The sequence below is a fragment of the Thermobia domestica genome, chromosome 2, assembly GCF_964235325.1.
Source record: "Thermobia domestica chromosome 2, izTheDome1.hap1.1, whole genome shotgun sequence".
NCBI classification, from domain to species: domain Eukaryota; kingdom Metazoa; phylum Arthropoda; class Insecta; order Zygentoma; family Lepismatidae; genus Thermobia; species Thermobia domestica.
In genome coordinates, this window is record NC_137455.1 from 78,098,339 (window position 1) to 78,126,237 (window position 27,899).

Here is a 27,899-nt window from a genome sequence, read left to right on the forward strand (position 1 = left end):
ATAATAATAATAATAATAATAATAATAAATGAGTTTAGTGAATTAGGGCTAAACTAAATTTGTTTTGATTGGATTAAACGAATCACAAAATAATTTGTTTCGCTACTTTTTTAATCCTTTATTGGTGGTTTTAGATATTATTGTTATGCAATAACGTGAAATATGTAGCGAGAGGTTTTAAGATGAAAATGCGAGATAATTAGGATGCACAAACTGTTCCATGTGCAGTTGTTGTATCAAACATCTAATTAAGCTTGAGTTTTGCAGTAATTACCATCTGTTTCTACAAATGAAAATTGCACATCGTGACATAATGTTTTATTTTATTTTTTCCCATGCACGATTGGGGTTGCGCATTGAGCTCTAACCCGATTGGATACGACGCTCCTTCCTAGTTCGTTCAATTCCGCGCTCAATATTCGGTCATCCTTCTCCGAGTGCGTCGTCTGCTATCAGTCTCCGGAAGGTTAGCGAGGGAACGAATAGCAACATTAGATCACCGGCAGACACTGGTGCAACAGCAGTTAACAGTATGTGGTAGTGTGTTGAGGATGTGGGTTTGGATTCTATATCCCTTAGTGTGTAGTATTAGTGTGAGGCAGGTGATAGGACACATTGGTGAGTACTGATGCAATATTATTGTTATTTTCTTGTTGATCTTCGTTTGTTTATGTATGAAATAGGCAGGGGAAACAAACCATGATAGCACTTCAATGCAACCTTTCGCTTTGACAGCCAGTATCCTGCACAATACCACATGACGAACAGCTGACTTCGAAAAGGTTGACTCGAAAATTTGAGAATAAAGAAAGGAATTGGGAGTATTAAAATTACTGTTAGTGTTAGATTCTAATGTTATATGGATGGCTTCTGTACTACATAATTTTTATATCATGCGGATATCTCGAAACAACATGCAAAATTAACTATTTTGAACGAAAAAAAAAATCATATCATAACTGACCACTTTAAAGAATTATATTTTCAGGGTAATAATAAACTCTTGATAAATAAATTAGTAATATTTAATACTGTTTATGCGTATTCCCTTGCAGCTTAGTAGATAGCAGACGAGTACGAGTGGTCGTAGATTTGACTCTCAGGAGGAGTACATAATTATCTTCGTTAATGCAACGTAACGGGGCAATCCTAGAGCTTTTTGAATTAAGTAGTAGTTTGGAAATGAAAAAAATGATGGGAGGAATGTGCTGACCATACATTATAATACAGAAACCCTAGTGGGAGCACCAGTGACGTAACTAGGGAGCAAACAGGACTTGTGCCCTGGGCGCCAGATTGGGAGGGCGCAAAATTGGACAAATATTTCGAGGAGCGTTCTGGTTTGGTGGGTCAGGGGGGCGCTAAGGCGAGTTTTTGACTCAGGCGTTGCGTCGCAGGGGGGCACGATAGCTCAGTGGTAGAGCGCTTTCCTCGTGCGTGGGTGCCTGGTTCGATCCCCGCCCAAGTAAGTTTGTGGTGGACAACATTGTATTCGTAGGTTTTCTCGAGGTACTCACGTTTCTTTCCTGTTTCTCATTCCACTAATTCTTCCATCATCATTCACTTGTTTTGATCATCGTTTTCCTTAACCTAAAGGACACAATTGTAAGACGTTAAGCTGAGAGATATAATTTTCATCTCACTAAAACCCTATTGGCCGACTTGGTACGCTCAGCAAATATTACGTACATTTGCTTTTGTCGGAAAAGTTTAATTAACCTAAAATGTTTTTTTGGCTATGTAAAATATGATTAGTTGTAATTTGGATCCATGAAAAGTCCTTCTTTTACACAGATGATTTTAAATACTTTCAAAACCGAGCATAATTAAACTAGTGCAGACCTGGCGATCCAGAAGGAGCTATCAGCTCTGCTGCATTATTTCTGAATTTCATAGTGGATTCCCAGCTCGAATATTCGTTTGAGTCCCTCTGTGACATTTCTTAATCAAGGTACCATGCCTTGAATATTTTAAATATAATTTTCTGTTTATTCGTCTTTCCATGCTGAAAACTAATACAGTGGTTCTTGAACATATACTATACAAAAAGATTTAATAAACCAATATTTGGACTCATTGACATCTTCTATTTCCTAAACGACAACCTTTCCAGGTTCATTCGATTATACGTCGACGATCTTTCCCAAGAAAAGCCTGTAGTTTATATTTTCTCTGATTCTGACGCGTTTATACTCTGTTGAAACTTGTATCTTTCAGTACAATGCATTTACACATCAGGATGCAAATAACAAGCGAGAAGGAAACTTAGAGATCAAGCATTGTTTTAGAATACCTTAGTAGCCACACATACTCTCCATGTGTATGCTGTGTGCGTGGGTTTCCTTGGCGTTCTCCCGTTTCCTCCCACTTTCTTCATTCCACCATTCCTTCATTTTTCATTATCACCGTCTCCTTTAGCCTAGCCGGCATAACACTGGGACGTAAAACTTAAAGATTTATTTCATTTCATTTTTCCATGTGTATGACGCTTTTTCGTTGTCTCCATGTCATGGGTCCGTCTAGATCACTCCAGGTTATAGGTCTAACCTAGGAGCGTAACTACCATGGCGCAAAACCCCACAGTGCGGGAGCGATACTTCCAAGGGGGCTCTTCACCCTAGCCTCCTAATAGGTCGTGATAATCGCCTCAGTGACAGTGAATCAAACTTTAGAGTTAACATCTATATTAAACTACGAGTATTTGACATACTGAATTCACAGTTATATTGTCGTTTTACATCTTTGTGTGATATAGTATCCAACTTTTCCTTTTTGTTTCCTGCCAATACAATTCATCTCACTGATGTTGAAATTCTAAGAAGGGCACAGATACTTCAAACAACTTACAGTTGTGATATTGGTTCTTCGTTCCCAATGGAAGTAATTTGCTTTGTGAGGCAGCTGAAATTTGAAACAAGTGTTCAGAATTCTGTGTTTGACCTAACAAGGCCTTTTAATTCTGAAATATAAGTAATTGGTGACTAGTTTTTCAGAATTTATTACCGTGTATTTGTTGTTTTTGACGCTTTCTGTCTGTCCGTTCTGCGTAAAGGTCGTTCTCAAAATTGAAGTTAATAAAAAAAAACTATGTGAGAAGCCCAATCGGCCAAAATAGATTAAGCAATCTAGCACTGCTCTCGATAAATGCGGACGAAACTGAAAAAAAAAAAAAAATGGATGTACGGGAGTAAGTAAAGGATTTTACTGACTGGAAAGCAAGAAGGAAACCATTCAATTAATTCCATTTATTCATCATGAAGATTGACATCACTGACTGCAAAGAGATAAGTCCATCTTCCATTCTGAAGCTTATTGAATAAATTATATGTATAACAAAGTGATTTCCATTTATGAATATTTAGGCCTAGTAGTTGCATGCATTTCTCATTATTACAGATATAGGGAAGTGTGGTTATTTATTATGTTATCTATCATTCCACAAAAAATGTTGTTCAGGCGCGGTCCTGGTTATTCACTTGCGGAGGGGAGCTATAAAAAGTGATTACACCACTGATCTGACCGATTCACCGGCTGTGGTGGGTAATAAATTTGATTGCCTCTGGGATACAGCGCATGGAATTTGTCATCCATTCTATCATTATGCAATATATATAAAATTTGTATCTAGACTAATTTTATTTATAAATGTTGTACTATACCTAGGAATAATATTTCTTTTGTGCCTTAAAATTCTTTCCTTCTTGCTCTGATTTCGGGAAAGTTCTTTATTACGTCTTCGATTACACACTTCACACGACTGTTACTCAGGTGCATAATCACTAAGAGTGTAGTATTACAGACTCGGAAACTGACACGCTAGCAGGGGCGGATCTAGAAGGTAAAAACTGGAAGGTGGCACCAGAACCACACTATGATAAATTTATTATAAATTTTCTAAAATATATAAATAATAGCTTCAGTTATTTTTGTCACTCAAAAGACTGAGGGGGGCCTAGGCCCCCCGACCCCGAGCTAGTTCCGCCTCTGCACGCTAGATAGTATCACCATGCAGCGCCTAAAGTATCAACTTACTATTATTTCATTATTACATTAACCATACATAAAACAGAAACTTTAAGAGTTAGTTACGGTAATGTCTTGACAATGGCATGCATTGATATAATTATTGAAATAAATGAAATTTGTATAATCACTTTAACGTTAAGAACGCTTTCTTCAAGATCGAAAAATCGAGTAGCAATGCCATGTACTCCACGTGAAGTAGTTTGTTTTTTACGGAATGTTTTCTCAATATTGGAAGTGAAGAGGTAGATTTCTATCGCTTTTGGTGACGCTTAATTTATGGCAGGAAACAGCTTTTATCGACTATATTACAGTTTTTACTCTATAACGATCAGCATTAAAATCATTTCTGCCACCGCCAGTGAATGGATCTTCTCCATCAGCGAAGTTCTTAACTTTTAATCGTCTACATTCTCTGAATTTTAACACTCTAAATTATAACATTTGTCATAATAGCAACCGTATTACGTATTGCATATTTTGGTGCCGTATTCAAAAAATTGCGCACTTACGCGTTTTAGATTTAACTCCGATTTTAAAAGTTAACAAGGAACTACCTGTGCGGACATTTTAGTTCTGAGTCAAGAAAATCTTTAAATACCAACGAATTAATTGTTATTATTGTTAGTAGTTTAAATTTAATACAGTAAATCATGTAAGAGTTGAAGCTAATGTCTAAACTGTAAGTATCACGTAGAGTTAATTATGAGGTTCTAAAGGAGGTATGAGTTTTGTGTCTAATGATTCATTAATAAGACTTCAAAAGTTACTACGGTACGAATAGTATACAAATAATGGTACACCTGGTACAAATAATTGTACAAAATATATAATTAAAGCAAGTGAGTTGGCAAAGTCTCATTAAGTGACAATTTTTTAAAATGTAAAGTTTTTTGATAGAGAGTTTCTTCTGTATTACCTACTAAAAGCAAATTTGCTCCTGCCATACATTTCTTTCCCGTAACAGTTTTCAGATGAATCTTTTTGATAGACTTATTTTCGTCGCAATCTCTTACGTAAACTTAAAACAAAAGTTGCACTATTTCGATGTATTAAAGATTTGATCAAATACTCCCAAAACGTTACGCCCATTGACGTTTCACAGTCGTTAAGGGGTTTTAAAAATTAAGTATATTCAATGTTGAACAGTAAAAATATTCCGTATCCTGAAGTGAGTAATGAGTTATGGTATCCTATTAGTTTACGAAATGATGTTTTTTGCCCCTGTGCTCTTCAATAAACGTTATCAGATTTCGTAATTTCAGTTATAATGTTTTGGTCTGTGTGGCCATATACATAATTTTTGTGATTTAACAATATACAGCATAACAAGAACTGAGTAGGAAAGTTTTAAAGAAAATTACCTCTGAATGGCTTTCATAATATCACAGGATAACAATACAATAGTTATCGTACGTGCTTACGTTTTTAAATAAAATTTATTTTTTGTAATCAAGTACCATAAAAGAAGAGTTTTCCTGCTTGAAAATAGTATGAGAAAGGAAAAGTGGATAAAAAGATAAAAATTCATATTTAAAATTTTACAATAAAACAATATAAAAAAAGTTTTCATTCACATTTTCAAAAAGTTTAAGGGATGAGAGTTTCTGGTCTCTACATTCGAACTAACAGTTTTTTCTATTACTGTTGACTTAGGAGTACACACAAGAAAAGATACAACCTATCAGGGGACTTAGTCATTCAAAATGCTCAATTATTTCTTACGCTTGCTTGAATGTGACACTACGAGAGTGTCTTCTGTAATCATTGTACTGTCAGAACTGTACTCTGTTCAGTAAGTTATGGGTGAGTTTTGAAGAATAATTGCAGGTTACAATTTCTGAAATGTGTTACAATTTTAACATAGGTCGCGTTTTCCTTTGTCATAACTTGTTTAAAACGCAAAACCATACTGGGCTTGAGAAACGCAAAAGAAAAGAAAGAAAGAAATGCAAGAACTTGATGGTATAGAGCTTGTGTCACACCCCGGCATATAATCCTGATTTGTCCCTTCTGATTACTACCTGCTTCGGACTAGGCTCTCCTAGGTGGGAAGGTGGCTGCAGTCCAGCATTGGGGGCAATATTTTGAATGCTATCTAGCTTCCATCGACATTGGAGATGAGACGTCCTTCGAGGTGGGAGTGGGAAGGTACTGACACGTAAAAATAATCGGAAACGGCTTATATTAGTGTTTAATACGTAGTTTTTGGGGTCGTTGATATAACATTGACACTCTCGATACTGTTTACATTAAAATTTAGCCTCCGTCAGCATGGGGGAGGGGGAGGAAAGGTGAAAAATAAAATGTTCAAAATGACTAAAATTACTGCCGAATCAATAGTTTTCAGGGTCGCTAAGCTGATTGGCGACAGTCGTAATGACGTTTAAGCCCAAATTTAGTGAATAGAACGAAAACGGATAGGTGTTCTGGAGTTTTCGAAAATTCCATCTTGAAGGAATGGGAGAAGGGTAAATTTCTGTAATTACTTCCTTTACATTGAGATTGTCGTTGTGTATTGTTTTCGATCACATCACAGGAAAATGACTAAATTGTTTGAAATGATTTTAGAACATACCTACTCCAAGTTGGGTTTTTATCGTATTACTTTATGTTAAGGGCAGATCCTAAGGAAATAGAAAGGTAGAAATTTTATCCTAAAAATAGTGTCTTTTTGAGTTTTTTTTAAAAAAAATCATTACAGTTTCATTTATGCAAAGGGGAGAAGGGATCAAATATTTTCCATAACCTATTTTTCTCCATGCAAATGACGGGCATTTCAGTTAGCTACTCGCAAGACACGGACATCTTTGCTCAGAACGAAAAGGTGAAGTGGAATTTTTTTTTTAAGAAAAAAGGAAGAAAGAAAGATGAGAGAGAGAAAAATAATAATAATAAGCCATCTCTAGCAAACAGACAAATAACAAGAAATGCTTTTCTGCCATTTTTAATTCGCATATTGATATAGCTTTAAAGGCTGAAGAAACGTATTCTTCAACAGAAGAGGAACAAAATTATGGCATACATGTATATAGTTATAGTTGCACTTTCGACCAAACAACTCTGTGTAACGTAAATCTCGAAGACAATACTGTTAGTCAAACCCTTGACGGCTTCGCTCCGAGATAACCGGCAGTTAGACAACCCTGCAGTATTCTGTAACATGTATAACATTTTTTTTCTTTGCTTTTATTATAAAATGGATTGCCCTCTTTTTAGATTGAGTGATGCTACCTTAGCATCCTTGAGTACTTTTCTAATCTACGCATGAAACAATCTCGATAACTCGGTAACCATACTCAGTAACGCAGTAACTAGGTAATCATGCGCAGTGCACATACTGTAAGTGCACTGATTTTGATGACTATTTCTTTGTTTAAAATAGTATGGTTTTAGGAGGCGCCATATAAATTTCATTACTATATAGTGAGAATCTTTGGAGCTATATCTTGAAACACCTTAATGGGTACCGTGTAAAAACCGTAATGACTTTAATATGTCTATATTCACGCATAACTTCGACAAAATAGCACCGATTTTAGTTGTTCTTTGTTTAAAAGAGTTTACTTCCTGTGTCTCCACGTAATTTCTTTAGAATGTAATGGAAATCTTCGAAGCTAGACCATGAAACACAAGGGGTGCAATATGAAAACCGTAATTAACAGACTTCAATATGTCGATGTTCATGCATAACTTGAATATGCACCAATTTTAACGACTTTTTTTTTTCCAGAGAATTTACTTTCTTAATATTTCCATGTAAATTTAATGAGGATTTAACAGTAGCCTTTGAGGCTAGACCATGAATCTCCTCAGCGATTGGTACTATCTTAATTAACCGATTTTGCATTATGTGCACTGAGAAAAAAATGTATGTAGCGTACGTAAAAGCGCATGTTACTTGTATAAATCCTGTGGTTTTTGGACTTAACGTACAGCAAACGTATAACTGAAAACGCATGTTTTATACAGTACAACCCCTTAAATCCGAACCCCGGAAATTCGAAAACCCGGCAAATCCGAACACGTTCTCAGGAGAAAAAATAACTACAGCTGGAAAATGAAAAAAAAAAAATAGATTTAATCACACAAATTTAGTTTTTTTTAAGGTTTTAACATTTTTAGACTTAATGCTTATTCAAAATCATTATCTAATTATATTCTTACAAGAAGACAGTTATAGATATGCGACAATTATTATGGACATGAATGTACATCCGCCAGTCAAGGTCACTGCCCTTTCGACCACTGGGCCACCCTGTCTAACCTCAGTCGTTGTTTTACCGCCAATTCAGTGACGAAATAAGTACGTAATATTATTTTCCGGGTAATCCGACCCCCCCCCCCCCCCCAAATCCGAACAGGCTTCAGCTCCAATTAGTTCCGATTTGAGGGGTTGTACTGTAATACTTTCTGTATAAGTGTTCCATCTGTACGTATTTTCCGTATGAAACAACATAGGCAGTCAGGATCTCACATACAAATGCATGTATATGACATATAGCTGACGAAGGTAACATACATATATGTATGTAATATAAGGAAGACTGTTAGATATCAGACATCCTGCAGTGACATGATGTAACATCTAAGGGCAGTGCCTATATAGCATATGCTCCGTACTAATTTCTGTAGTAAGCAAGAGGATTCCGTATATTTGTACAATATACCGTTGCGCTGTCAGGATAACGGATTTTTCTCAGTGTAGTTCACTCATAACTTCAACATAGATGTATCTATTTTATTTATATTTTTCTAGTTTCAAAGAGTATATTTTCTTGAATCTATATAAATTTTATTAGTATCTGATAATAGTCTTTGGAGCTAGAATATGATAGTGATAGCTAGTGATAATACTATGATAGTGTTAATACAACAGCTGATAATATTAATACCATGTTAATAATGTGTATGTTTGTGCCGTAGAGAATTTTAAACAAAAATATTTGCACGCACATATTTCGTAGGAAGACTCATTTTATACGAAGTTGTTGCCCGATCTTAGTTTAGACATCTAACTGAATTACTGGTGTAACGGAAAGTGGAAAAAGAAAGCAAACCTTAAATAATAATAATAATAATAATAATAATAATAATAATAAGCTTGAAAACGAACCAAAGAAACAACAAAATTGAAGCTAAAAGAATATTAACCGGCATCAACAAAAGCGCTGAAAAGAATAAACAAATTCACTACTATTGCCTATTACTATTACCAAAATCACCTTGTACGAAAGTTATGAACCAAGAGTTTCAAAGTTAAAGAAATATTCACTTCACGAGCACATGCTATCATTAGATTTTCTCCGGAAGGTCCTACGCATATCTTATGATATCACTGTTTACGTGTTTGACAGCGAATCCAACTATATTTTCTGACATTCATCAGAGATACCTATTAACTGTCGCAGTTCATATGACACATTTTTCTCGGATTCTTTTACATCATAACATGCTTCCTGGCTATTATAGGGTGATACGGATCGTCTAGGTATTTTTTATTTCGAACTCTTGGTCTTTGAGATAATCTTATTGCTCTTTCCGACATATGATATATTTTTCAAAAAAATATCCTTCGCAATTCTATTGTCATTCGTCTTACATGTAAATTCAACATTGATATTGAGAACGTTTTATAGCATCTGGTTCATTAAACTTTTCATTGGTTTAAAAACGGTCTATAAGTCATGTGTACTATGCGGTGGTGAACAGAAAATTTCAATCTCAAAATTCTCTCAAAATTAGACATTCAAATAGCCCTGTTAATTGCTTTTGAGAATAAATAAGTACTATTTGCAAATAGAGATGTGAGTCGGGTAAATACCCAGTGGGTAGGTAAATAAAAAATGGGTATTTACCCCTTTTGTATTTACCTACCCAAAAAATGGGTATTTTACGAAAGTTTAATTATTATGAAGTTTTAAGAATTGTTAACCATACAGGTGACCTCTTTTTAATATTTTAGGGTCTGTCGAATGTGTTTTCTCATTCATTCACTATAAATAAGCAAAATAATAACAGATTGACCCCGTTCAGGTGCGGTGCGGGTTTGAAGGCAATTTTAACCATGGCGCACCAGCGGTACAATTTTGGACATTATAGGTTATTCTAGGTTAAAGCGATACCTAAAACCTATTTTTTTAAAATAATTTTTCTCGAAGAACTTCATAGGTAAAGAGATCACAATATTGAATCGAATGTTTTGAAAGGGGAAGATGGTGGGGGTGAGTTGTTACATTTTTCAGACGAAGTCCTCGTGTACACCTATACGTACACCAAAGTTTGATCAACGTTGATCAAGCCAATCTTGAGAAATAATTCACACCACATTGCCGATTTTACGTATTCGCTCACAAATAAATCAGATTGAGAATCAGAATCAGAGTTCAAACTTGAAGGATTAATGTCTCCTCGGGATACCTACATTGCCACCCACTTGCCTCTCAAGATTTATCTGGGGCTATTTTACTATACTTATGCGTCTATGCCCTTCCTTCACCAAGGTGTGAACGGCTTTTAAACTTGGTTTAGTTTTACACCAAGACTTAAAAAAAATAACAAATCTTAGTATAACTTCAAGCCTTAGGTTGTCCAAACATAGAAATCGTACATAAACCCTCTTTGTGGAATCTTTGGGAGACAGCCCCAGTTTTAAATGTAAAGTCTGCAATACGCCATCAATTTTCAAGAACCCTTTCAAGTTACTGTGTATTTTCATTTGAGAGCAGATGTTTTGAGATTCCTTCAATCCAACAGATTTTCCTGAAATGTGTAATTTTGAAGTTTTAAAATTCTCAGAAATGTTTCACAGAAAACAACTCAGACACCCGACACATAAATAAAAGATAAACGAAAGCTGGATTATGTTCTAAAGCATTACATATCAGAGGCTATAACTAGTTGAATAAAGACAACCAAAATTATCAAACTCTTTCCGAGTAGAACATCAAGTAGACTTCAAGTTAATCATGAAAAAAGTGTGCCCTATGTCTACTAGTTTCGAACTTAAAAGGACATTTTAGAGTAGTTTTATCATGAGTTCGATATATTTGATGTAGTTGCATTTATTATATGAAAATATGCTGAAATAAAAAACATTACATCAATTCCCATCAAATGTACAGGTTTTCCTTAACTTTTATGGATTCTTAGGTTCAACGTTACTATTTAGGATTTTTGATAGAATCTTAATATAGACGTTTCTTAAAACAAATAACGACGTATGGAACGTTAATGAAGTCTTAAAACAAATAACGACGTATGGAACGTTAATGAAGTCTTACGGGAAGTATATTACAGGAAATGTTGAAAGAAAGCCTTGTCAACGCGATCTCGTTAGTGGGTGTTCCCTGTCACTTGTTGGTCACCCTTTATGGATTGAATTTTTTTTAAAGGAAATTCGTCCTTCGTATCGCCTGGTTACAAGTTACTTGGATGTTCAATACAGTGAAATGCAAGGGGAAGTTAAAATGAAGTTTGAGGAATTCTCCAAATCTAGATTTACAGTGTGATGGGTGGAGTAACTTGAGAAATGAATCTATCAGTTATTTCGTCATTTCAAAGTCTGAACCTGTTTTTGTTGATTTCACGTTGTCGAAAGATGCACATTACTTGTCTGAAGAGATCATGAATGTTCTGTAAACAATATAACCCTAAAAAAAAAAATTAGTAATCATAGGAGACAATGCGTGAGAGCAGCTTTTATATTAGCAAAACAGAAGTATTTTAATATAGTATCTTTGGGTTGTCTTGCTCATCTCCATTTGCTTTGTTCTGACATCCTCGGATGTCCATCGGATGATATCCTCGGATGTCCCAGTAAAGACATCACTGGGAAGTGTAACTGATGTTGTTAATACAAACATAGACATCACTTCCAAGCACTATTTACACAAATCTCAAAGGAAAGAAGGGTTACAATTTCGTTAAAGTTTCTTGGAAAACAAGACTGGGAAGCCATTTACACTGCCTCCAAAGTTTCTTGTCAATAAAACTAGGCTTCAGACGCTCGCTGTGAGTGAGGATTTGTCATTACCTTTAGAAATCAAGAAAAGACCTCTTGATAATGTATTCTGGGTTTGTATTGAAAAGCTTGCAGCCATTTTGAAACCTATAGTGGATTTGATTAATTGCTTTGAATAAAATAAGCCTCATATAGACATTGCGTATTTAAAATTCCAGAGAATTCATCAAACTCGGACAGAACAGTTACTATCGTCAATCCTTTCAAAAACAGAAGAGCAGTCAATAATGGAAAAATTTAAAGAATGAAGTGAATTCGGCTTGGGTCCAATTCATCTGACTACATATCTCTTCAATTCCACTTTTCAGGGCTGCAAATTGACAGCTGAATAATTGCTTGATGAATAAATTTCATTTGTGAAGTTGGAAAACAAATGGGATTAAATTCTGTTTTACTGAGAGCACATTTGACTGACTACAGGGACAAGGAAGGAATATGGGTAAGGAAACTTTAGTGGGATGGACTGGAACAAATGAGCTCACTACTTTGGTGGAGAGGGTTTCGAGGAATCACTGAATTAGCTGATGTTGCCATTCGAATGCTTAGTGCTCCGGTTACATCTGCTGCCACAGAAAGAACTTTCTCTACATTTACTTGGACCATAGTAAAACAATAAATTGTTTATCATCGGAGAGGGCAGGGAAACTAAAATATCTTTCATATAACTGGAAGCTTTTAAGTAAGAAATTACCTGATATTTCATGGATGCAACTCTCGGAACCATGGTCTAGAAGGAAGAAGTCACCAGCTGTTGGCATGGAACAGAACAAAATACCAGAAACATTGGAAAAGGATACAGAAGAAATGAGTGACATAGAAGAAAATAAAGAAACAACTGATACTGAAGAAATGTGTGATGATTCCGACTCTGAACTTAAGGTTGATACTGAGTAGAACAGCAAAACTTGTGATCGTTTTATTTATAATTCTCCAAATATGATAAGGGTTAATAGCTGTTCTATATTGAATAATTTAAGATATAAATATTACCTTCACTTAGTTACTATACAACATAACGTTTTTTTATCACATTAGTATTTTAAATATGCTATTCCAATAAAAAAAGCATTATCGATTGTGTTAAACTCCACTTAGTGAACACTTCTAAAAATCAGGAATTAGTTACTTAAGTGTTTTACGAAGTGTTATTTCTTATTTTATGGATCATTTTCTTTCAACGGCATATTTAGTAAATAATTTGATCGAACAATTTATTAAATTCAGTTACTTTGATTATCCTGCAACTTTCATAATTATATAATTACTTCTACAGAATGGCAAATTAGTAAATGTGTAATTTGTTTAGTTTCTGAATATTTTCTAGGTTATTACTTACTAAAGTCGAGTTTCTGTACTTATAACTATATCCACAACTTAGATGTTACAGTACAGTTTCTCAATCAGATTTAATATGTTAATTCAGTAAACCGGGAGTAAAATACAAGAAATTTATTGGTTCTTTTTTTGTGTGCATAATTGACAATTCAGTACATCTCATTGGCTAATAGATAAAATACCAAAAATAACATTATTTTGCGTGAAAAAAGTAACCAGCTGTATTTGGAATATCAGTTCATTTTTTTTTAATTATTAAAGAAGTTGTTTTTCATCAGTACTATTCACATTTTTAAGGTAATGTGAACTTTAGATCCTTATAATAGGAAAGTAATTATTAATAATTCATTTTCTGCAATTAATGAATTTGGTAAACCTAAAGAAAAAGTGGTTTTCATTTTAGTTATAGATTCCACTGTTACTTAAATAGTTTAGTTAGTGTGCTCATCGGTGATTTGAAAAGCTGGAGATGGTATTGGAAGCAATTTCATCAAACGCGAACCTAAGGAAGAACTTAAATTTCATGTTATTAATACCAAGAGCTGCTGGCAGACAGAATACTTAATAATAGTGTATGATTAGTTTCGTGACAACTGGCTTCACTTTCTGTGGTCATCGTCATGTTCTATCATAAATGTTATATTTTCGTTTTGGTTAGGTCCACTATCGAATTCTATACCGTGCAACTGTTTGGACGCCTCAGGGGCACACTAAGGTAAGAATTTACGGAGTAGAATGGACAATTGTTTTCCGCCAAGGGTAATAAAAGGAAATTTAGTGTGAGTAGAAAGAAAAATAATGGGTAGTAGCTAGGAAATCAGTACTGTGTTACTTCATTCTTTAATTAATAGAAAAAATTATTAATTTAATGGTTATTTAGTGCTCCTGTTGCAAGTGATACAAATGACCATTATATTTTTCATTGACAACGATAAAATTCATTTATTGGTAATTGAAACATAAAATACCCACTAAAATACCCATTTTGGGTAAATACCCGGGTATTTACCCAGGGTATTTACCCGCTGAAATAAATACCCAGGTATTTTACATCCCTATTTGCAAATGAGATGAACAAAAGCGACATTTTATACAATGAAAGACAAATTCTGACCAAAGCACATATTATCTAATAATTTATAACGTTACAGTTTCGGCTGTAACTATGTTATATATTTAATCAGAATTGATCTTTCTTTGTATACAAGAAGTTCCAAAGCTACAATGAGTGGTATTCAAACGTATTGTCTTAATCACAAACGCTTCAGTAAACATATGCACTCACACAGCCTTGGTATTTTCTGTATACAAATAATCATACCATGTGAAGAAAATAGATGTTTCAAATCACTTGCTAAGTAAATATTCATATTCCCAGCAACTGTTGAATAAATTGAGAATAATTAAACTCAATTTTTGACACGAACCCTAAACTGCGTAGTGGATGTGTTTCTCATTTCGACTCAAATAGCCCCAGTCTCCCCTAATTATTGACAAATTAAAATGAACGAACCGACCGTCTCCAATTATGACTGTCAGGCAATACATAAGGAAAACGTATGAAATAATGTCGTTGTCGTACATTCGATCGATTATTGTTTTCTGAAATGTATGCTGATATGTTAAGGATTGGACCCACAATTAGATTTATATTAGCTACGAACCATGTAAGAATATGAATTTGAAATAGCTGGGAGCAGGAGCGATTTTCTAAACTCGTGACAATCCAAAGATCTATCAAGTTAATTTTGAGTTTTACGTCTCACATTTTCGTCCTTTAAGCTAAACAAGGGGATGAGAAATTAATAATAATGAAATAAATGGTGAAAATGTAATACAGAACTGTATATTGTATTTCTTGTCCTGAGCGGAATTTCGAATGCATGACATACCCAACACCAGCCTAATTCGTAAGACCACCATTACGACATTCGTTACATGCAAACTTTTGTACTTGTACATCCAGCAATCAAGGGAATTTTGCCTTTTGTTTACCATATTGAACTAGACTCCCTTCCCTTCGGATTCGAATATCAACATTTGTGCCAATAAATAAGATACTAATATTCTCTGCATCAGAAATTCCCATTTATCAAGATTTCATGACTGTCCATCGATTAAAAATGTGTAGTAGGCCTAGTATACAGGAGCGCCCGAAGAAAATGTTCTAGGGGGGCATCTCCCTGGTTGCTATATTACGTTTGGTATTTTTATTTGTATGAAGAAAAGCTTAAGAAATTTGTTTTCGTGAGCCCCCCTTGCCTCCCTTCGGGTGTCCATACAACTTTCTAAAAGTACTGGGTGGTTTGAGGAATGCCTTTGGGTCTCATACTAAACGAAGAGGAAATTCCAACCTACACCTCCTCACGAGAGAAAGAGGGGGGGAGAGATTGAATCTCGGTATAGGAAATCAACTTCTATCATGTGCCAACGGCCTCCCCGGGGATGGATGAGTACGTAAAGACGACGATATACCAGTGAATTTGCATGTATGTCGAATACCAAACAATATAAAATAACAATATAACTAATCAGTGTATAACTAAATTATAGAAGTGTAGGACGCGAATTTCACAAAGAACAAATGTCATGAAGCATCAATGTGCTTCATTGTTACAAAGAAAGTATAGTGAACTCACATGTGTGATTCATTTAGAATGTGTGTGTGTGAGAGAGAGAAAGCGTGTGTGTGTGTGTGCGAGAGAGAGTGGGGGGGATTAATATACTGACCAAGCATACGATAGCAGCAAATTTTGAACATGCAACGGCACATAGAACATTTATCACTACAGAAACAGGCCAGTAATTGCATACATATTTAAAGAAGATAAAGCGAAATTGTCTGACATATAACAGTGCATAAAACCTTATAATTTAATTGCTTTGTTTTGGATATGCATCTCCCAGAGCTGAGACTTCTTCCTTTGAGCTAACGTCATCTCTGCACGAAAGAGAAATATATAAGCTAATTCTGTAGTTTAAACCCTGCACCTAAAATCAATTATGTCTTTGAACGTTCTTCGATTTCTTCTTAAGGTTATGTAGCTTTCATATTTGCGTCAGAAAGATGGATCACTGGAACAAAATCATCTTTGTTTTCTTTATAAACAATGACAGAATGCTTTACAAACATACCGCAAGATAGGAATGGGGTGGAGGGAATGGTGAGGTGTACATAATTGTCTATTGTCTTCTTTTTGCGTCAAGACTTTGGCAGTGGCTCTGAAGTAAAACATAGGTCTTTTCACACTGTTTTGCATTCGCTTATTACGTGCTAACACGTGTCATAGAAAATTAAAGAAAATATTAATTCTAAAATAATCACAAATTCAAACAGGGTGTTTTAAGAGATAACATCACCGCATAGTTCACCATATGGGCGTCATTTAGAAGGCAGAGAAACAATCTCTCTCTCTCTCTCTCTCTCTCCCCATGTACTTCATTTGTGTATTATTGTCCTATTGATTAAGATGTGTAGTATAAATTTCAAATCAGGGGGAGGAGCTATTACTTTGCCTGGAGACCCAAATGTTTGTCTTAATCTACAAGTGTCATTTTGTCACCTAATAGTAATAAATGTTGAAGGCAAAATGCACAAATAGAAAATGTAATAGATGAAGCTTTGAAGCATCAATGTCACAATATTATCTTAAAATCGTATTGTTTTTCATAGTGATGATCAGACATGTATACAGGAATTTATTTTGCGAGGGGTCCAAAGCTTTTTTAGGGATCCAAATCCAATATGGGGATAAAATATATTAAAATTTGTAAAACCACCTCTAAAATTATACTAAATTTACAGAAAAGTCGAAATTTCTTGGGGTCCAGACCCCCAGAGTCCATCCTATAGATATTTCCCTCGTGATGATGATATTTTGGTAGGAAGTAAAGTAGTTGAGTGCAGTGGTTCAGTAGTGGAATGGATACTTATGTTACGAAAGGTTCTTGGTTCGGTCCGAACCATGAGTTTATTGTGAACATTATTCAGTCTCGATTATTTTTTTCGAAGTTCTCTAATTTCTTTCCTCGATGCCGTCACCTCTTCCTTTATTCCCTTGCTTTTATATCCCATCTCCTTGAGATTGATATAATCGCGGAGCCGTTGAACTAGAGTTCAATTCTTCTAGTTGTTCTTTGCGTTTAGAATTATATGAATCGCATTTCGGAAGTTGTATCCACATTGCACGTGTTCATAGAAAAGTTCAAGGAAAAGTATGAAAAATATTATTAAAATGGTGAAGAGCAATGTATTTAATCAGGGACGTACGCAGGGGGTGGTTCCTGGGGGTCCGGACCCCTCCCGAAATTCCAACTTTTGTGTAAATGTAGCCTAATTTTTGGGACAAGTTTAGGAATTTCAATATAAAATACACAGATATTGAGTTTGGACCCCTCCCGAAATAAATTCCTGCGTACGCCACTGTATTTAATATATAAGGAGGGGATTCGTAATGCTCCGTGAAGAGCCCGAATATGAACATTAGGAAGGGGGGGATAAAAAATAAAGGGTTTCGAAATTCGTCATGAAGAAGAATGGAAGAAAAACTGAATGAAATGGAAAGCAATGGATAGCGGTTTGCAGAAGTTAGGAAAACTGTTATTGAACATAAATAAACAGAAAAAAGAAACTGTTCATTATAGTATTTATGAAGAAAGTATTATGAGTGATGCGACAGAAATTATAGTGGATGGAAGAAAACAAAAGGAAAGGAAAGAAAATTTCCGTTGGTTGTAGTTATTAGCTTGGATAATTCCTAACTCGTGCAAAAGGGTTATCAACAGACATTACTAAGTTGAAACTTTCTGAATTGTGGCAAATAACGATTTTCAATTATCTTGATTACTTCGGTGGTTATTAATTTTGATTTCAGTCACATGTTGAACTGTACAGAAAGAATGTACTCAATAGAGGATTCATTAGAAATGTGTTGAGAAGTAATTAGGTGAATACATAAATGCTTCAATGAATATAAAAGAAAGTATTTACAGAATAATCAACTACTAAATACTACAGTAAATCAGAATAATATTTGGTATATATTCTTTACGACTAATTGTTTATCAAAACTGCAGACGAGAGAGAGAGAGAGTGAGAGAGAGGAAGAATCAAAAAAGAAAAGACGACTTATATCCACTCTATTGATTTCTTTGTTTTAAAAACCTTGTGCACCAACTTGAAATTCATTCACACCTTATTTCTTACTTGCTTAAGTAATATTCAAGTAACCTTAATACCACTATATTTATCCTGTTTTGTGTTTTAAATAGTCTTACTCGGGATACATCTTAGTTTATTTTACCCTTGTATTGTGATATATATATATATATATGAGAATGGGAGAAGAATTAGTACCATTGGTAGTTTATTTTACCCTTGTATTGTGAATATATATATATATATATATATATATATATATATATATATATATATATATATATATATATATATATATATATATATATATATATATATATTCATTGTTCCGGTCGAGCTTTTGGCTTGCTGTACATTATAGAAGAAAATTGTCACACTATTACTGTAGAAATAATGCATAATCAGCGACACATCAACAATAGGTGCGAACCCAAATAAGTTAGTACATTTTTGCCCTGCATCCAAGAACAAAACGAGGGGTTGTAGTTTAACATCCGATTGTGCAGGTGACTCAGTTTATTAACGTCAGGCATGCAAGTGATGTTGAAGTTAGCGACATCTATTTCCGTGACTAGTTATTATTACAATTTAGCGTGACACACACTGAGAAGTTTGTCGTTAATGAGAGGGCTTATTCTGAGAAGATGTAAATATTTGTAAATAAAAGCAGGAACTGTAGATTCTGTGAGTGGTTTTTAACTTCTTTGTCTAGAAATTTCCATTTAGGCCTGACATTGGTTTAAAGTTAGTTCCATGATATAAGTATGTCAGTCGACGGATGAAAGGAAAATTCTCATTTTGTGCCTGTATGGCCTGTATATGGTTTGAATTTCTACTAGTCTGAGTTACAAATAGGCTTAAAAAGAACTTAAATTTGTTATCGAGATTAAATTCCAAAAGTTTTATTAGAAGAGCATACTTAAGCACGCTATAATTTCCTGGTCTTACGCTTGCTTTATTTGTGTTCTTGATATCTTAACATTTACAGCAAAAGCTCTTTCTCATATTAATATGTTGCATAACTAAACTACCAGAAACTAACCATCAGCTCTAGAAGTTAACAAGTAATCTGTTTATTTATAAGATTATTTTTACTGTATAATATCAGATTTGGTCTGAATGCACGCAAATTGTTCAACATACCATGTTCAGCCTTACAATTGCTATGCCATCACATCCAAGGTTTCTAAAATTTTGTTTTACGTAAATATATATTGGAATGTCATTAACAGGATCATTGGTAGTTTTTCTTTTAAATTTCTTCTATCTATGGTCATTGCCGAAATTTGCAGTCTTAAGAACTTCTACTTTTAAACAAGCGTGGTTTTGAATATCGTACATTATCTGTAAATACACACATTTTAATACTTGAACTGTAAATTATCATATTTTATCCCTGGCTGGTCACTTATTTATTGCCTTGCTGAAGGAGACCATTTGTTCTATTTTTGAAAATAAGGAAGAAGGATATTTTTTTCTAAGAAGGACGGACATTAACCGTTATTTGAATAAGCAGGAGTAGCTTGAGGCAATTTGATTTGTAGATTTTAATGCACAACACGAACAGAGCTCGCGACTCTCGTTCGAGATGTATTTTAATTCAACCTTTCAATCTTAATGTAAGTTATCATCGATACTGAACGGGGTAAGGGGACAAACATTATCTCATAGGAAAAAAATAGAGATGGAATAGAGGCTAGGGATGGGCAAGAGTCGAGTCAAAGGTAATTTTCTCGAGTTGAGTTCCGAGCCAAGTCACTGTTTTTAAGGTCGAGTCGAGTTCGATAAATAGCTCGCTCACTCAGCTCGTTTTAACTCGTTTTGGAATCATGACCTGATTAGACTGCAAAACGAAAGTCATGAGAAATGCAAACAGTAATGTGGAATACTTTGTGTTGCTCACGAGGGGAGATGCTGCTCGCATCTCGTCTCGTCTCCACTACAAGACAACAAGAGGTTTTTATAACAACCTTAGTTCGGCTCGGTTCAACCGAGCTGAGGGCTCGAGCCGGCTGGGTTAGGTAAGCTGTTGGCTCGGTTCGTTAGTGAGTGAGCTGTGAGCCGAGCTGCTCGAGCCGTTGAGAACTCTAAACCATGGACGAACAATTTTGAACATGTTTGGCCAGCGCCCTATAACTTTTAACAATATTTGGCTCGAGCCTGAATACTACTAACTCCTGAACTCAAACCGAACCTCATGAAAGATGTTCTTAGCTTCTAAATTTCACGACAACCGAGGTCGGAAGTCAAGTAATTTTTAGTATTCAGATACAAAAAGCTTATCTTTCATGTTTATACGCCGTGTTGTTATATTATTATTTTTATTTATTATTAAATAGGCCTAGTTGTAGTATTATTGATAATACGTAATTATATTGTCTGTGTAACATACTTGAAAACAATACTTAAAACTACGCATAGGATTTGGCTCGTTTTGGCTCTACTCTACCAGAATTCGTTCGAGTTTCGGATCGAGTTGAAGGAAATTTTTCGAGCCGAGTTCTCGATTCGAGCTCAAAGATGTGTTTCGAATCGAGTCGAGTTTGAAAGAAAACTCGCTTGCACTCGCTCGTGCCCGTTCCTAATAGAGGCGCGACTAAAGATTGTCTCTTGTCTCAATCGACGTTTAGTTGTTTTTTGTCTCGTGTTCAACGTCGTCTGTCTCGTCTCCAACAGATACTTATTTCGGTCTCGACTTCGTTTCGATAGCTTCACAATAAATTGTGTGGAATTTATACATACATACATACATACACACACACACACACACACACACACACATATATATATATATATATATATATATATATATATATATATATATATATATAATTTGTATATCTATCTATCTATTATACGAGGTGTGGCAATTAAATAACGAAACGTGTCATAAATATGATGTATTGCAAAGAAAGTTACAATTGACTGTTATCCCCTTCAATATACTCCCCTCTCTATCTATACACAGCTGCATACGTGCTTTCCATTGTTCATAGCAATGCTTTAGGTCATCAGACGTCACACTGTTCAACAACTCTGCCGTTTTTCGTTTCACCTCTTCCACAGACTGAAAATGTGTTCCCTTCAATGCACTCTTCACTTTTGGAAATAGATAAGTCACAGGAAGCCAGGTCTGGGGAATACGGAGGATGGTCGAGCACAGGAATTCGCTTGGCTGCTAAAAACTGCTTCACAGAAAGGGCATTATAGGCAGGCGCATTGTTTTGGTGGATGATCCATGCATCCTTCTTCCACAAATCCGATCTCTTCTTCCTTATTCTTCCCCTCAGCCTGATTAGAACTTCTTTGTAGTAGGTCTGATTCACCGTTTGACCCTGAGACACCCAGTCAGTCATGATGATACCCCTGATATCGAAAAAAAAAACGATGAGCATTGCCTTCACTTTGGACTTGCTCATTCGTGTTTTTTTTTTTTTTTTTTCGTTCTTGGCGATGTGGAAATCTTCCAGTGCATGGATTGACGCTTAGCCTCGGGGTCATACTAGAAAATCCATTTCATCACAAGTGATGACATGTGCTAGCAAGTCTGATTCTGCTTTAAGTCGTTCCATGATGTCACAGCAAATGGTCTTTCGAATGTCTTTTTGTTCCTGAGGGAATTTTTTCGGGGCAATTTTTGCACAAACTTTTGTCTTGTTTAAATTGTCATGCAAAATTTGTTTTACCGTCTCTTTGTTAATGTTCATGTCTGCGATCATCCGAATGCTCAGACGTCTGTCTTTCCGCACAAGTTCATTGATTTTTTTTTTTTTTTTTTTTTTTTTTGAAAATTTTCGTCCGTTTTTGAACTTAAAGGGCGGCCGGGTCGTTCATCATCTTCAACTTCCTCCCTACCTTCTGAAAATCGTTTGTGCCATTCGAAAACTCGCGCACGTGACATAGAATTATCACCATACACCTCTTTTAACATTTCACAACATTCCGTCGGTGTTTTAATTTCACCAGAAATTTGATGTTAATGCGCTGCTCAACTTTACTGTTCACCATGATTCCGGCACTACTACAGAACACTATCCTCTTCATGCAAACCTGCAAAGAAAAGAAAAGCTTTCAGAATCGTGAAACAAACAGTGGCTGCTCATGAAGGTTCAAGATCAACAACACATCCCTTCTACCTTCCCCCCCCCCCACGATCCTGCGCGACAGGAGGTGGGCAGTTTGGTTATTTAATTGCCACACCTCGTGTATATATATAATATGTAATATGTTTTATATGTAATATTAATCGTTCTAAGAGTTACGAAATTATATGTGAACATAAACACGATATTACAATATTAACACTATCATCTGTTGAGGAGTTTCATGGTCAAACTACAAAGATCGTGATCGGATTTTGATAAAAATTTGTTAAAACCTGCAAAAAAGTCAATTTTTTTGAAACTAGAAAGGAATAATCAAAATAAGTATACCTAGGTTGAAGTTATGCATGAATATGCACACAATGAAATCGGTTAATTATCCTTATGAAGTTTACGTGTGATTCCAATGAAGAATACTCTTTCAAAATAATAATAATAATAATAATAAAATCGGTGCACGTATGTCAACGTTGTACGTAAATACACAGTACACTCATTGAGGTGTTTCATGGTCCAGCTCCAAAGACTATCATTACATCCTGGGATGTGATTTAGATGGGATCACCGGAAAAGTATGCTCTTTCAAACAAAACAAAACCAAAAGTATAATCAAAGTCGGTACGCCTAGGTCGAAATTTGCGATTCCATGTTCTGTTCCAGGTAATATCATTTAAATCTTCCGGTATTCGACTGCAATTGGAGAGTTATGTGAATTAAGACTTAGCAAACTCCAGTCTAGAAACCTAGAAATGAAAATTCCTGGGAGCCGATACTGACCACACATCACCCAGTTGAAAATATACGATTTAGTTTGCCTTAGCCCTTCACTGGCTGTAGCAAAAATGAGTTTAGAATACTACTTCTTTCTGTGTTAGCTAATTTTATCAGTATTTCACTACCATATTAACTACAGAAAACTAAGAAGAAAGTGAATTCTTTATCGTTAGTCTCTTCTGGGGTTCACCTCACCTTTGGATGCTGAGAAAAATTGTCCCAAGAACCCATGAAGGACTGTGGTCTTGTTTCAGAAATTAGAGTAGTTGGATATTGCATTGAGAGTTCTGACCGTTTGATAATGAAAAAAAAAATATTTTATACTCTTTCATAACAACATGACTAATAGTGAATTGGGGGCTACAAGTTTTCCCGTGTCTCAATTACTATAAATAACACATTTATTCACTCGCGTGAATTTCGGAAATTCCATCCCGAAGTAATGAGGAAGGGGAGATTCAATGTCGTATGTAGGCAGAGGTAGTTGTTTTTAAACCATTGATTTAAGAAGTTATTTCAGGGTGGGATTAGTTTCGGAGATCAGGTAAATTCAAAGCCACGTCAATTAGTCTCCCAAACCAAATTCTAGATTTTTGTATAGATTGCAAAATGATTTTCATTAATATTTTCTCTTGGGTAAAGTACTGACAGTTCAGCTAGTAAAATTGTGTACAACATAAATTCCCAAAAGTCTAGCTTTTATACATCATCATCATCATCATCATCATCATCATTATCATTATTATCATTATCATTATCATTATCATCATTATCATTATCATCATCATTATTATTATTATCATTATTATCATCATCATCAACTTCCAAACTATGCAATGCATAAGGGTTGGAAATCTTGTGGAGCGGCGATGTCCGTCTGTTCATCTGTCTGTTGACAAGTATCAAAGTAAGAAGGTAAGATATACCGAGAAGCAAGGTTTTGCAATCGATTCAGAGTCCCAAGAATAGACTTCATCTCATATATTAATCCTCTATTCAAGCCGGAGATAGTAGAAATCAACTATTTGTAGTTTCAATATTTATCGGCAGGAAACACAAACGACAATACAGTGATAAGTAGTTTTTGCAACTGATTCAGTCTCATGAAAACATATCACCACCGGAAACGCCCTACCGATTCCGGAATTGATTGAAATTTACTAGTAATACTGGTTTCCATGGAGCAAAAACCGTAAAAATAAATAAATAAAACTTTCTGCCAGCAATTCAGCGTCCTAAAAATTGGATCCATCTCCTATGTTAACCAATCCTCTATTCAAACCATAAGTGGTACAAATCACCTATTTCAGATTTCAACGTTGATAGAATAAAAACCGTAACAGGTAGAGACGAACGGTTTTTAGTAATCGATTTAGCATCTAAAAAGAGAACATGCCATAACCATCCACTACCTCTACCAAAACCGAAAATGGTTGAAATTTACTAGTATTACCGATTCAGTACTTTCTTTTTTCCATAAGGACAAACGGGAAGAGAGATCAGAAGTATATTTTCTGACACAGATTCAGCATCCCAAGAATGAATTTTCTCAACTTTTATCTATCTGTTGAAATCGGAAGTGACGAAAATCTGTTAGACTTTAACACTGATCGCATGATGAATAAAACGGAAGTAGTTAGCGACAAGAAGATTGTTGATATGGGTTCAGTACCAGAAATATTTTTTATGTCCTATTTTATTCTTTTTCTTGTAACCAGACGTGATAGACATCAGTTACCACTTCCGGTTTTAATGCTAATCCTCATAGAATAAAAACGTAAGAGATAGCGAGTAATGGCTTTTTGATATGGATTCAGCGTCCGAGGAACACAATCTATCTTACATCTTAGGTTCTATTCCTCTATTGGAAGCAGTAGTTATAGGTGTATTACTTCAAGTTTCAGTTTTGATTTCGCATAGTTTGGAAGTTACCGCAGTTTCAACTGTGATACGAACTTTGATGATGATGATTATTATTATTATTATTATTATTATTGCAAATTCTACAATAGTTATTAAGGGGGGAAAATGTCGGAAGATGAGGTATACCAATCGATAAATTTCAAGCTGAACAAGATGATATAGTTAAGTGTAGATGCTCGTGCGTTGTTTTCGAGAAAAACTAAGTCTTTTTTGTAAACCTACTAATTGATACTATCTTAACATGCGGTCTATTAAGCCGAAACTCATCCTAAAGTATCCTCTCATCAGGCTTTTCATGATCACACTATCAATATGACGGTATATAATATAAGTACTGAGGTAGTCCAAAGTTATACTTTAACTCTTTAACATTGTTTATATAAATAATTGCTTTTTATTTCAGCGGGCGAGGTTCAGCCAGAGGCTGCTCTGCCACCTAACCCTTGTCACATTTACAAAGAAAAAAAAAAAGACACAAATAACAACATAACATGGTACATTCAATAATACTAAGGATAAACATATATATAATTTTTATTCTGAAACGTCTTTAACTGTTATACTAATGTATAAAATTTAACGAAATTTTTACAAATGCAAATATAAAGGGGGGAAATGTTTGACATAATCCGCAATGCCATCCGATGAACAGTGTTTCTATTTCAACTTAGAGTTCTATATTGCAATGTTCTATAGGTACAGTCAAATAATGTACATGGGAGATTAACCCTTCACCCTTTTATTACAAAAATGTCATATAATTTGTGTACAAAGTTTCTAAGAGTCTCTTCTCTAAGTGTTTGACCACTCTAAAATTGATATCAGTGTATATTGAGAATTTTTCCCTTCGGCATATAATGTTGCCTTGGGGTAGAAAGGATGTTTTTCTTTGCCAACAGCGGCCTCGAATGGAATAGGTTATACTCCGTAGCTCATATCAGCCTTGGGAGTTGGTGTTTAAAGGATATCTCCGTAGTACATGGCGGCCTCGGGTTTAAGTTTTGTAGGTAAATGGTCAGTACTGGCACTGATAACTTCTTACAAGTTAGTTCTCTCGCCCGCTTTTATAGCGGTCCTTTTAGAGGAAGGACCTTGGAGGGATCGTCGGATTTCTTCGTGGCTTTCCGTGTCTTCTTCGTTTCTTCCTTAAAGTGTAGTCTCCTTCTGATGTCTGCCACTGTTTGTTTATAATCTAAAACCACTTGCTTATAGTACGTGTCGGTATATGGATCCTTGCAATATTTTTAAACGGCACTACGTTAAGTTTTACAAGATTCAAATTTACATATTAAACGAAAACTTACAATATCACAGATATTATTTCATGTTACAAACTAAGGACGGTACAATATTACAAACCTACTTAAACATCCAAATTTTGGAGGCAAGTTAGACGCACAGTCTTTACTCTTTAGCAGTACATACTTTAGTGTCGAATACTAGGACCATGATATGACGTATTTCTAACAAGAAAAAGCAGTTACAACAGAGTGAAAATTTTAGTTTCTTCAAAAGCTTTTATTTCGAAAATGTTTTTAGATAAGTATCATATTCAATCACATAGATGAATTCTAGAAGTAATGAACGTAAAGATCATAATTCCGTTTACAACGATTTGACATCTCAAACCGTTTCGAAGATATGAAAAAACACATGTCAAGATTTCTTTACTTCTGAAAATGACATGGTTGTAAGAAATGTTTAAAAATGTTTTTGTCTGCTTTTGTATCACGGCTGCGTTAGTTTTTGGTATTGTAATTACAAGAAGTTCTCGCAATTTCATGATTTTAATCCGTATTGTAAACTTTACAATATTCGTAATTTCTCCGGAACAGGTTGTGAAGTATCAAATTACTGTAAACTACATTATGATATTTACGTTTATTAGAAATCATCAATGCAATTGGATGTGAAACTTACTTTCGCCCTTTTTCGAAATAAAAGTTTTGAAAAATAGTGAAAATTTCAATATCTTGTAACTTTGTTATTACTAGTTCTTGCTTTGTTTCACTTTGAATATTATGATTTTTATTGGAATTCGTATTTTGTCTGAATTCTATACAATCACAATACAAATATTGTCTCTCTCAAAGTTATGTTAATTATGCCCGAATAAATGAAATATGTTGTATTTTAACTTACACCAACTTTATTTTTAACAAATATAAATGGTATTGAGTTAAAGAATCTATTTAGAACCTAAAATAATCAACAAACTTATCATATTTTGAATATGCCTTTGTCATTAATAATTTTATAAAATTAAAATTGATTAATGGAAAAATATAAGAATGGTATTGAGATAAGGCAAAAATAATATATTGTTTTATGAACTGTAATTTTTATATGTAAAGGCTATTCAAAAAGTAAGGTAACCATGTATATGAAATGTTTAACGGCCCAGGACTCTTTCTTCAATTGTGACCAATTTAAGAAGTCCTATAGTTCCGGAGCCATACATACAACGATAATGTATATTTTGTATGTTCTTCACAATATTATTTCTATTCAAGGACAAAAGTGCTATTTAAAAGGCACAAGCTGTTAATAAGAAGGAAAT

At 34.7% G+C, this 27,899-nt stretch overlaps 1 protein-coding gene across 1 annotated transcript in view; it reads left to right on the forward strand.

Annotated features, from left to right (window-relative positions):
* Positions 1–412: 412 nt before the first annotated feature.
* The window catches only part of LOC145673029 (uncharacterized), a 170,523-nt gene continuing 143,036 nt past the window's right edge, over positions 413–27,899 (forward strand). Inside the window, exon 1 of the mRNA XM_081742356.1 lies at positions 413–618. Within this exon, the coding sequence (XP_081598482.1) occupies positions 552–618 (67 nt within the window). The 5' untranslated portion in view covers positions 413–551. The remainder of the gene's footprint in view (positions 619–27,899) is intronic.